Source organism: Bison bison, unplaced genomic scaffold (assembly GCF_000754665.1).
Source record: "Bison bison bison isolate TAMUID 2011002044 unplaced genomic scaffold, Bison_UMD1.0 scf7180017863957, whole genome shotgun sequence".
NCBI lineage: Eukaryota > Metazoa > Chordata > Mammalia > Artiodactyla > Bovidae > Bison > Bison bison.
In genome coordinates this window covers 1723415-1736703 of record NW_011494529.1, presented here as the reverse complement: position 1 = coordinate 1736703, position 13289 = coordinate 1723415, and the positions used below count along the sequence as shown (strand labels likewise).

Sequence of the window (13289 nt, the reverse complement as noted above, 5' to 3'; positions counted from 1 at the left end):
GTTGGCTTAAGGAAACATTTCTGGTTGTTAAAAATTAATAAGCATTTGTTTTTTTATAGGATGCTATAGTTATACATGAAGTCTATGAAGAAGGGGCAGCAGCCCGAGATGGAAGACTTTGGGCTGGTGACCAGATATTAGAGGTATGTGATTATGCATTCTGGTTTATACCAGCAAGTATGGGTCCTAATTTAGTGACCTTGTCCACAGTCACTGTACCGATTCACGGTCTTCTACTCAGTTATGTTGTTGTAGTCACCAAGTTGTGTCTGACTCTTTTGTGACCCCATGGACTGTAGCCCATCAGGTTCCTCTGTCCATGGGATTTTCCAGGTAAGAATACTGAAGCAGGTTGCCATTTCCTTCTCCAGAGGATCTTCCTGACTCAGAGATTGAACCCATGTCTCCTGTACTGACAGGCAGATTCTTTACCACCGAGACACCTAGGAAGTCCCTACTCAATTGTATCCTCACTTATTTCTTTCTCAGTGTGACAAAACATGTACTTTATTCTTTTTTCTTTTTTGATGTATATCAAATAAGTGTCAGTAGAATCATGACAGATTATCAATCTAAATCTGTCTGTGAAACTGTTTTTTTTGATTAAAGGGGAAAGTACAACTAAACATTCTATAATCAGATGAAACTATAACTTCACAATTTGATTTTTTTTTTTTGCTTCCCTACTATACCTTATAAATTCCCTTCTAAAAGCACATACATATAGATGTACACATAAACATGCACATCTAGTATTTTAAAAAACTTTATTGCAGCTTTAAGTATTAATATTATTTTCTTATTCCTAGTACGTATTGGCATCAAATGGAGATCCCTGCCCTGGCACCTTTGTTTCCTAGCTGATGAAAATGTAGAATCCTCTCCCTTTAGGTGGTATATGGTACTTATTAAAAATTGAAATGCTTAACTTGCCTCTTTTTAAAGGACTCTCATTTAGCAAAGGTGTTAAAGCCTTTTAAAAAGAGCTGAGGCTGGCAACATCTAAACTAGGGAATGGATGAATGGAAAGTTAATGCCAGGCATTCTGGTAGGTGAAACTAAAGAGCTTTTTCAATGGTGTGAAACTTTTAGGCAACATTTCTTTCTTTCATTGGATGAATTTAATTGAATAGTTAACATTTTATGGTGGATATGTGCAGTTTTGCTTTGCAACTTTAATATAGCACATTATGAATGACATCATAGAATTTTATTTTTCCCTTTGGTGGTTCAAGTCTGCCTCCCAAGATGAAACCAGAGATATAATTAAGGGTAGAAAACATAGGCAAGAAGGAGTTAAAAGAGAGACCAGGCTGACTGCATATTAAATTCAGGGCAAGTTATTGGGTTTCTCTGCAGGCCTTTACTGCGCTTCATCATTGGATTAGGACATATTCCCAGTGCATTCATTAAGGTGCAAGTGTATGAGGTTAGAAAAATAAATGTAGCCTCTTTGGGAATTGGCGTGACTGCTTTAGCATACAGCACCGTTTTTTGGTGGTCAGGAGTTTTGAGAGTTTTTTCCCCCTCTGTAGGTTTTCTAAATAACTGATACTATCATAATTGGCTTTATAGAGGGATAGATTGAATATTCAAAAGAGTACAGATATACAGGCCTTGATACTTAACATGATATGTAAGCCAACAAATTTTTCTGTAATAGTCATGTGGAGTTAAATCTAATATGTGCATTGCTTTATTGTGGCAGTGGTTGCACAGGTATAAATTCACAGTATAAACTGTATATTTTAAATATGTATAGTTTATCTTATAACAGTTATACCTCAATAAAAGAAAAATTTTTTAATTTATCTACTCGTTTTGAATTGACCCTCAGCTGTAGCCATTCTCTTTCATAAAATATATTCATGTACAAGTGAACACTCAGGATAGAGTAGCATGAAGAAAGCAAATGTGTTTTAAGTGCAAGGAGAATTTGAAAGGTCAACTAAACCATTTCCTGGCATCTGGCCGAATTATATTACCCAGTGTGGATGGATGGTCTACACTTCTCACTAAAAATAGCCAGATAGGCTCTTCTCTTACACCAGGCAGGATCTTGTCCACAAAAGCATATTGTGTGTTTAGCTAAGAAATGTATGTCTCAGTTTGGTCAGGGAACACGTTTCCTTCCTAAGTAGCCGTAGACTCCACATTTGAACTTGTTCTAATTGTGGTTGCTGTATATGGATGCGTAATGAGGCCTAATCAGCCTGGAGTCTGCAGGTTGCCTCAAGAAGAAGACAGGCAAACTTTGGTAATACATTTCCGAACAATGGCCTTTCTGCTCTTGAGAGTTCTCTGCATGGTGCAGCCTGGCCTTCATGAAAAGTGAAAGTGAAGGTGAAAGTTGCTCAGTTGTGTCCGACTCTTTGCAACAGCATGGACTATGCAGTCCATGGAATTCTCCAGGCCAGAATACTGGAGTGGGTAGCCTTTCCCTTTTCCAGGGGATCTTCCCAACCCAAGGATCAAACCCAGGTCTCCCGCGTTGCGGGCAATTTATACCAGTTGGGCCATAAGGGAAGCCCAAGAATACTGGAGTGGGTCGCCTATCCCTTCTCCAGCAGATCTTCCCAACCTAGAAATCGAACCAGGGTCTACTGCATTGCAGGCGGATTCTTTACCAACTGGTAGCTCAACCCCAGATAGTTCAGTTGGCCTTCCATGGTTTTATACTATTGTTTTATGTTAAATTAGGACAAGCCAGATTTTGCTTACAAATATATAGTGAAATAATAGCCTGGCAAGATTTATGATTCTATGATTAACATGGGCTGTTTTCTTTCTGGTTCCTTTTTTAAGGGTCAGTCCCTCCTCTTACCCTTCCTCTATTCCCATTATCCTCTTCTATTTTTGTGCAAGTGGGGGAAGAAAGAATAGAGAGCTAATACCTAGTTTTCCCTGTGGAATAAAATAATGAGGGGCTGCTGCCCTAGTTTGGTTATTCTTTCCCTCCAAAGCAGCAACTCACCCATTTCCCCACAAGCCTTTCCTCCCTCAGGGACATGATAGACCCCCATGGACAACTGGGGCTTCCTATGATCCTTCTCAAACAAGAAGCCCTGCTGTTACCACTCCTCATCCTTTACAATCAATATTCTAATGCATCTGGGGCTTATGTAAGGCACTTAATACATCACTGCACCATATTCTAACCACTCAGCAATGTTTCTCTTATAATTATTGGTGCATTTAGTGGTGCCTCTTGGTGGCTCAGTGGTAAAGAATTTGCCAGCCAATGCAGGAGACATGAGTTTGATTCCTGGATCAGGAAGATCTCCTGGAGAAGGAAATAGCAACCCACTCTAGTATTCATGGCATTCCACTCCAGCATTCTTGCCTGGGAAATCCCAAGGATTGAGGAGCCTGGCAGGGTACAGTCCATGACATCACAAAGAGTCAGACAGGACTGAGCAACTAAACAACAACTTGATTCACAGGTGAGAAAATGAAAACTTTGAACTTGCAACAGATCACTTTGATTTGAACAGACATCTTGATGCTGGTATTTAGACTGAATTGCTTTTGTAATATTAGAGTTTAATGACAGTGCTTTTAATTAAAACATAATTGTTAAGGCCTTTCAAAGGGTATTTTAGAGGCTTAGAGAATTCACCTTCAATCCATGGAGGTAACTATATTTCAGTTGAGTAGCAGAAGTGGTCTTGTGTGCCATCTATTGGAATACAGGAAAATAATCAGCTCAGACCACATTTTCTGGAGACATTGTTTTCCCCTTTGTCTGTGGGTTTACCTCGTAAACAAAGGAAGTGCGATCATGGCCCTCAAGTAATAGCGAATGCTGTCACTGATTACCAGCCCTGACTGTAGTTACTTCAGTTCCTTGTAAAAATATGTTTCTACAGTTCCTTGTAAAAATATGTTTCTATTTTCTGTCAACCACGTGTCAGGTCCTGTGCCAAACGTACTACAGGGTTTATTTCATTTAATCCTCACAACAAAGTACATAGATACTATAATGATTGTTGTTATCATTATCTCTAATTCATGGAAGGCAGACTTGAAACTCGTCTTGAGTTATCTCTTTAAGGTTTCACATAGTAAGTTGAAATCGGCACTCAAAGCAAATTCTATCTATACCTAAAACCTATGCTTAACTATTGTTATTCTGGGTGTTGTTAATCTAAGTGATTCACAAACCCACCAGGATATATCAGAAAAGAAAAAGCAGCTTGAAAATTAGGCTTTTAAATATTTTCTTTACTCACAGCATCAACTTTAAATAATCACTCAAAAATCACTTTCTCCAGGAAGGGCTCATTCCTCTTTTCTCCCATCTATGTAATCACTCTTTAAGCACAAGTAGTGAGTCTTTAAAATGTTAGAAGTGGAAAAGCCTTAGCCCAGCCCCTCATTGTATAGGTGAAGGAATGGCGGTCCAGAGATAGATGGACATGCCCAAGCCACACAGACTGAGACCAACATCTTGAGAGAAACTGGTCCATGGCCTGGGCCTATCCTTCCCTTGGTTTGACTCTTTTCGTAACTATGACCTTGAAGAAGGGACCTACAACTCCCTTCTTCTGAGTCTGGGTTACTGTGTCCGTCAATTTGGCCCATGTGTCAAATTGACTTAGCAACATCCATACTAGACTTTCTCTGTGACTGGGGCAAGTCTTAGAGTGAGATGAGGCAACACGGTATGGAGACTGTGGCTGGAAAGATAGTCTGGGTTCATATTACGGCCCCTCCACGTGCTAGCTGTGTAACCTTGCTCAAGTCACTTAACCTCTGCATGCCTCAGTTTCCTCATCTGTAAAATGGAAATATTATCAGAGAGTTCATGTAAATGCTCATAAAGGGCTAATTTAATTTCAATCTCTGGATCAGAAAGATCTCCTGGGAAAGGAAATGGCAACCTATTCCAGTATTCTTGCCTGGGAAATCCCATGGACAGAGAGCCTGGTGTTCTATTCAATCCCATGAACAGAATAGTCCATGAGGTCGCTAAAGAGTTGGACACCACTTAGCAACTAAACAACAATGACACAACCATTTGTTAAGTGAAAAATAAGTTGGCTATGATTTCCATTGAACAGACAAGGGAAATGGAGCTTCACAGAGGTTACACAACTTGCCCAGACTCACATGACTGACTAGAAGCAGGACCTCAGTCACTCAGTGCTGTTTCCAGTATATTTGCTGTCTAATGCATGGCCCTATCGATACTCACTTAGATCCAGATTCAAATCAGTGGACTTCAGAAAGTATTTGACCATGTCAGAAATATCAGCCCCTCATTTCCTCCTGGCCTGTTCTGAAATAGTCGTGATGTTAGCAATTAAGAGTGAGGATGTCAAATTCAATCAGCAAACTGAATCCAAAAAATGCTGACCAAATACTAATATTAATTTCCCCTTTGACCTCAATTGAATGAGCCAAGTAGTCCCTGCTGTCTCGTGTTGAGTCCATAGTAAAGTTCACAGCTACCTAAAATTGCATTATCATGTGACTAACCCACCCTCTGTAATTACTTGGGGCAGGGGAGTGTAAGGGCCACGTCCATGGTACTTGAAGCAGCTATGACTGCTATTGGGCACTCCCTGTGTGCTTTGGAACTGGCTGGAAATTTCTGGAGGCTTTCCACTGATTGGGTCAAGGAGCTGCTGAAGGCAGAGAGGTCTCTGCTATTGCATCCCTGTCTCAGATGCCTGTTGTTCCAGGTTAATGGGATTGACCTGCGGCGCGCCAGCCATGAAGAAGCCATCACAGCCCTGAGGCAGACCCCCCAGAAGGTACGACTGGTGGTGTATAGAGATGAAGCACACTACAGGGATGAGGAGAACTTGGAGATTTTCCCCGTGGATCTGCAGAAGAAGGCTGGTCGAGGACTGGGCTTGAGCATCGTTGGAAAACGGTAAGGAAATGGTGTCAGAGTCAGGATTGATCAGCCTTGTTCCTTCAGAGTTCTAGGGACTAAAGCTGATAAACACTGAAAGATAAAGCCATGTATAAACTAATGATGTGATTTCTAAAATTAACATGTTTATGACTATTTGAATGAGATAGGTCATGTTACTAAGCAAGACCTTAGCCAAGAAACATGTCATATAAAGTGAAGTGAAGTCGCTCAGTCGTGTTCGACTTTTTGCAACCCCATGGACTGTAGTCTGCCAGGCTTCTCCATCCATGGGATTTTCCAGGCAAGAGTATTGGAGTGGGTTTCCATTTCCTTCTCCAGGGGATCTTCCCGACCCAGGGATTGAACCCAGGTCTCCCACATTGCAGGCAGACACTTTACCCTCTGAGCTAAATCAACCCAGACTGTTCCTACTTTTTTCCTCTTAAAGAGTAAAAACAGAGTCAACAAGGTTCTTTCTACTTGGAGTCACTTAGATCTAAGGCTGGCAGGGGTTGATTTAAACGACCATACCTAAGAAACAGCTGGTAGCAAGAAAGAGATTTACATATACAGTGTTGGGTTAGGAAAATTGCTCTACCATGGAGTGCCATGTTAATTTCATACTCTGTTAAACCAGTTGAGGAGTTACTGAAACTAGCTGAGTTGACATGGTCAAGAGACATTGATTCTTCATGACAGTAGTCTTCTATTAAGAAAGATATCCTGCAAATAATAGCTTGCACCAAAAATATAGGTAGATCCTGGTGACCAGGCTACTCTTTTGAAATCTATGCTCCTTACCCATGTGATAGGAATTGCAGTAATTATTTCAGAACAGTATTAGTAGACTAGAGAAATCAGTAAGATCTTAAAACTGTAGTTCCAGCTTCCACAGTTTACTGACTTTAGATATCTAGTGTGTATTTATTCCAACAGGGCTGCAGGATTTTCATGTGATGCCCCAATATAGCCTTAAAAGGTATCAACCATATTCTTAGGAAGAGTCAAAGTTGGTTTTATATGTTGTGTCATGTATCCCCACTGACCTCTGTTGACTAGCCTGGTGCTTTGTTCCAAATGGTCTGGTCTATTATTAAGACATTAGCTACCATTTTTTGAGCACTGGTTTTGTGCCTTGTACTGTGTAGTCATGATCTTATATTTTATTTCAGCACCATAAAACCATCACTTTGGAAATGTACTACAAAACAAAAGAGCTGAGACTCATATTTATAAGCATACTCGGTACACCTGTGGGTGCAGAATAACTGATGGAGCCCACGTTGAAGCTTGCTTTCTTGTTGTGATCATACATGTGCTTGGAGAGAGTCCTTTTAGAATAATGGTTTTTTCTTTATTGTCTCATAGTGAGTGGATTGATGAAATAACCTTCATACAAAATGAGCACTTTAGATTGAGTTTGTAAGGAACATTTACATTCTTAGCACAAAAGGTTTTATTGTAGAAGATCAGATGTATAAGCTCTCAAAATTCTTTGCCTAGCAATTCCACAACTAGGAATTTATCCTAAATACAGGCTGTAGATATGTTATTCACTGCACATTGCTTACAGTAGCTAGAGAAGTAAATAACCTATATTTCCATCAACAGTTGACTAATAAATGAATTTAGCGAATAGTAATAGTTCCTTAAAACATTGGGTAAGCGCCAAGTGGTAATAAAGACCAATTGCCAAAGTGTGTTAAGTGAAAGAAAAAAAGTTAAAGCTGGAGGGAAAAAAAGACTGTATGTTCTTTTATATCCATTTACACACGTATGTACCATACACACGTGCATTGCTTTTGTATCCACAGAATATTGGTCTTCCCAGGTGGCTCAGGGGTAAAGAATCCATCTGCCAATGCAGGAGGCATGGGTTCAATCCCTATGTTCAGGAAGATCCCCTGGAGGAGAAAATGACAACCCCCTCCAATATTTTTACCTGGGAAATGCCATGAACAGAGGAGCCTGGTGGGCGGTAGTCTATGGGGGTCACAAAGAGTTGAACACAACTGAGTGACTGAGCTCACATGCACACAGAATGCCTCTTGGAGATAATAAAGAAATGGGAAACACTGGTTATTTCTAAGAAGGGAATTGGGGGCAGGGAACAGACGAGAGGGGAAATTTTCAAGGTCACCCCTTCTTAACCTCTTGAATTTTGAGACATATACTTATTTATTCATCAAATAAATATAACTACTACCTTAAAGTAATAAAGGCAGGGAAAGAGGAAGAGTGAGAAAGAGACTAGAAACAGATGAGATGGTAATAATTGAGCTAATTGCTAAAGAAATACTGTGTCTAACAGTACTTAGCTGTTTTTTAAAGTGAATTTCCATTTCATTTCACTAAAATTATCCTCTTGCAGAAATTATGCCCTCGGGCCAGTGAAAGTGAATAATACAATAGGCAACATAAATACATATAAGCTATTTAAAGGGTGAGCACTCTGAGGCTTATCATTTGGGAAGAATATCTGTAATCTCAGGTTTAATATAGAAATATTGGGTTGTGCCATTACTCTGCTTTATGGTATTCACAGAAATGGAAATGGAGTGTTTATTTCTGACATCGTGAAAGGTGGAGCCGCAGACCTTGATGGGAGATTAATTCAGGGAGATCAAATCTTATCTGTGAATGGGGAGGACATGAGAAGTGCTTCCCAGGAGACAGTGGCCACTATCCTCAAGGTGAGTCCGTAGCTGCTTTCTGCCTGGCTGGTATAACTCAAGTCCAATGGGAGTAGTTCTAATTTAGCTTTTTTATAAATGTGTTGAATTTTATAAAATGCATTGATACTGGTTTTTTACTAGAGATCTAATCTCTGATTATTTTAATCAATTAGGAATAGCTCCTAAAGAAAGCTATTGTATTGACTAACAGGATTGAGGGGAACCTTGTTTGGGGATTTAAGCTAGTTTTTCATACTTTTGAGAATTCCAAGTACCCGCAGTTGTCCTCTAAAACCATTCAATGGGACAGGTTCTCCTGGAGTCACAAAATGTATCCTTTTCCCTTTTGGGCTATATTGTCATGAATTCATCAAATTCAGCTTTTATTGCTTGAAGGCATATTAAAGATGCTAAAGACCAAATCCTCCATCTCACAATGAAGTCCTGACCAAAGTAGAGTGGCATGCCCAGATACCAGAGCTGTGCTTGAGGAGTTTTCTGTCTCTCAAGCTGTTTCTCACTGAGGCTGTAGAGTGACTGGGGCTCAAGATTCCCTTCCAACTGACTGTTGCTGCCACATGGACCCTACCTGCCTTGGAAGAAACTGGTGAATAAAAAATCCTTGTAAATAGCCATTCAGCTCTCACCAGGTGTATCTTATTCTGTTTCACAAATAATAGTAGTTGTAGGAGCTTTTACAAAATAAATGAATTCTGTTTCTTTTAAAATCCTGATCTTCTAAAATAGTTAACTATCAGTTATTACTCAGGAGAGGACTTCTATCAGATTACCCGTGTGTTACCTCTGTGTTTGATTTTTCCCCATCCTCTTTTTCACCACTTTTTCTTCATCATTTCACTGTTCACAAATGCTTTCATCAGGAGGGAAAAGAAAGAGAAAGGAGGTGAATTGAAATATAATCTTTTTAACATGTTTGAAGAAGTCAGGAAATCATGAGATGAGTAGTATTGACTTGATAAATGTTTGTGACCTTACGTGATTTTTTTTGATAACAGAATTTCCTTTCTACCTGTGGCCTTCACCAGCCATTTATGTTCTTGGCTGCAGAGATCAGTGGAGGCACTACCATAATAATTTAGGACACAGATTCTACTGTTTTTCACCTGTTCTTTTCTTGTCTTCGCCAGTGTGCACAGGGCCTTGTGCAGCTAGAGATTGGAAGACTCCGAGCTGGTTCCTGGACCTCCTCGAGGAAGACATCACAGAACAGTCAGGTTGTTGATGGCTTCCTGTTAGACTCACTCACTCACCTGTCCCAACCGGGAGAAATTTTCCCACTTCATAAACGATCGTTTGGAAATAATATGTAATATATAGCATATCCATGACACTAAGTTTGGTGTACTTTAATGTGTTTGAAATAAAAAATGAAAGGTGGGATGGAAACTCATTAATCCCTATATTTTTCTCTCCTTTATTGCCTGCAAATATTTTCTTAGAACCACTTTTCTCTCCCACTATTCTATATTGCCTAGGCATTGCATGTACACAGCTGTGTTTATTTAAAAAAAGAAGAAGAAGCAACATCTGGTGGCAATTTGACCCTCATTAGCACAACATTGTTCTATTCATTCAATTAAATATTGCTATAAAGTTAACTTGTGAATAGCCACTCACACATGCTGAGGGCAGTTAATGGTATATTCCTGGGAGAGCAAAGTATGGGGGTTTCTCCTGTAGGAGGGAGGCCTTAGTGGGTGATATTTTGTGGGTTAGCAAACATCTCGTTTATTTGCAATGCTGATGTAAATGCCACTTTTTTTCCCTAACAAAGTATATTTCACTGTATTTTTTTTTCACTGTGATGTCTGACAAAATCAAGATGGTAGACTATATGTTGTCTTATTTCGTATATAATTAAACTATAGAAATGTACATGTGACCCCCTAATCCCCTTTGTGGGTTATTAGATGGGCCTTTGTTTTGAGGTTAAAAGCATGATGACTTTTGGTCTCCTTCCTGATTTCCTTAGACTTAAAACCTCTCCAAGGCCTTTGTTTGGAAGGCATTCTGGCTTTATGGTTAGCCCACAGGTGCTTCTGGAATCCTATTAGCTGCCCCTTTTGCCTCATTTATGTTAGGAAATGAGTGAAGAAAAATACCATTGTTCAAATAGAATCACAAGTTAGTTGGCTCGTCTTAGGTAATTTTTAGGGCAAGCAAACCGAGTAAACATCGTTAAGTTTTTTGGGCTTTTTGTTGTTGTATTTGCATTTCTGGCTTATGTAATGGGCAGCAAATATCCTGTGTATTAAAAGACAGTGAGTGGTGCAGTAGGATTCTAGACATCAATAAATGGTGAAAATTCTGATCAGACTTGTATCAAAAGTGGGAACTTGAGATTCAAAATAGTTGTCTTGGGGGTGTGGGCTCAATCGCTCTGTTGTGTCCAACTCTTTGCAACCCCATGGACTGTAGCCCACCAGGTGCCTCTGTCCATGGGATACTCCAGGCAAGAATACTAGAGTGGGTTGCCATTTCCTCCTCCAGGGGATCTTCCCAACCTAGGAGTTGAACGATGTCTCCTTCATCTCCTGCATTGCAGGCAAATTCTTTACTAGTTGAGCCATTGGGGAAGCTACTAGTTGTCTTGGCTTCTTCCTTAATGGAAGAGTCAACTTAAGTGATTTCATCAAAGCCCCTTTGTACATAGGGGTTACAATGTAGAATAGACAACACTGGAGATGAAATTTTTCTTCCTATAGAGTACATGAAGGTGACACAGAAGAAAAGGAGTTTGATAAACTGAAGAGAACGAGAAGGCCTCCCAGGCAGAGAATGTAGCGTAGGCAGAAGCACAAAGGGGTACAAGGAGCTCTGTTGTTTTAAAAAGAGTTTGAACTGACAGGTGGGATGGTGGGGAGAACGGGATTTCTGTCCTTGAAGATTGTATACATGCATCCAGGAGATTAATAAAGTTCATACTCAGGTGAATACAAAGATAACAAATTTAGAGATTCTACCATTAAATGTCAAAAGCCCACCATTACAGTTTATCTGGTAGGTAAACATGAGCTGTCATATTTTGGAAACCTGTGATGAAGTATCAGATACTTTTCTCTAACCTCTTTACACAGAATTTTCATTTCAGAGGATAGAAGTTTAATTCAATGTTAAGAAAAACAGCAAATATATTCTATCCTTGCTTTATTTATTTATTTATTTTATCCTTACTTTATCCTTAAAAGTAAGACCCACATGAAATGCATCTGTACTGATAGGTAGCTAATGGGAAGGAGGCCAGTAGCAGGCTGTGAAAAGGACGTGTCCTGCATCTTCATGAACTGAAGACCAGCCCATGACCCAGATGGAGAAAAAGAGGAAGCTATTCCCAAGCATTTCCCCTAACAAAGAAAATATAGTAAAATATTAATTTTGGAATCTAGGTGGTATGTCTACTGTATCATTCAACTTTTCTATAAATTTAAATTTTTTCATATTTAAGGAACATTAAAATATTAAGCAACTTGCATCATACTAAGGAAATGGATCACATTATAATTTGTCAGGTGATAATTGTAGTCTTAGATTTACTTTAAAATTTTGAGGCAATTAAGGCATAACCTTGAGAATTTGATAGAAAAAAGTTCTTTATTCATTATTGATGTCATTGTTGTGTGCATTGGGAAGATCCTTCACTGTGCATATGATTTTCATTAAATAGCCCCAGTCAAACATGGCTATAGATTATCTAAATTTATTTAAATAAACATTAGATTTATTTAAAAGGACAGTAATGAAGGGGCACTAGTAGTAAAGAATCTGCCTGCCAGTGCTGGAGACATAAGAGACTTGGGTTTGATTCCTGGATCAGGAAGATCCCCTGGAGGAGGAAGTGGCAACCCACTCCAGTATTCTTGCCTGGAGAATCTATGGACAGTGGAGCCTGATGGGCTATGGTCCACAGGGTCACAAAGAGTTGGACACGACTGAAGTGACTTGGCACAATGGAGGGATAGCAGATTGAGCTGAATTATTACCAACTCTAGGAAAATCTTTGAGAAAAAAAAAATTTTTAATATTCCTAAAATAACATATTCCCTTGATATTTGCTGCTTTTTCTTACAGTTGAGCATTCTATATAATCAAGTTCCTGTTGATCTAGATTTTCAGTTCAGTTGCTCAGTCATGTCTGACTCTTTATGACTCCATGGACTGCACCACACCAGGCTTCCCTGTCCATCACCAATTCCCAGAGCCTGTTTTACCAAAATAGCTCATGTATTTGAGTAACAAGAAAATACATGTTAAATGCACCCCCCAATGACGCTTAGTGTCATTAACTGATCATATGTAAACACTGTGTAACACACTAGGAAAATGTTTCTGATTTCATGTGGCACACAAAGAGCTGAAATTACTGCATGCTTTCTACCTTGATGATTGAAACCACGTATAAAAGCACATAGAATGGAGAATGTAGTGGAGCAAATGGTAAATGGGGTTATTTGCTGCTGCTGCTAAGTCGCTTCAGTCGTGTCCGACTCTGTGCGACCCCATAGATGGCAGCCCACCAGGCTCCCCCATCCCTGGGATTCTCCAGGCAAGAACACTGGAGTGGGTTGCCATTTCCCTCTCCAATGCAGGAAAGTGAAAAGTGAAAGTGAAGTCGCTCAGTCGTGTCCGACCCTCAGCGACCCCATGGACTGCAGCCCTCCAGGCTCCTCTGTCCATGGGATTCTCCAGGCAAGAGTACTGGAGTGGGGTGCCATTGCCTTCTCCAATGG

The 13289-nt window shown here is 39.8% G+C and overlaps 1 protein-coding gene across 4 annotated transcripts in view; it reads left to right on the top strand.

Annotated features, from left to right (window-relative positions):
* The window catches only part of INADL (InaD-like (Drosophila)), a 396383-nt gene that overhangs the window by 331340 nt on the left and 51754 nt on the right, over positions 1–13289 (top strand). For all 4 annotated transcript variants that reach the window (XM_010833911.1, XM_010833910.1, XM_010833909.1 and 1 more), the window contains 4 exons: positions 60–143; positions 5688–5881; positions 8412–8559; positions 9690–9776. In XM_010833911.1, coding sequence (XP_010832213.1) covers positions 60–143; positions 5688–5881; positions 8412–8559; positions 9690–9776 — 513 coding nt within the window. The remainder of the gene's footprint in view (positions 1–59; positions 144–5687; positions 5882–8411; positions 8560–9689; positions 9777–13289) is intronic.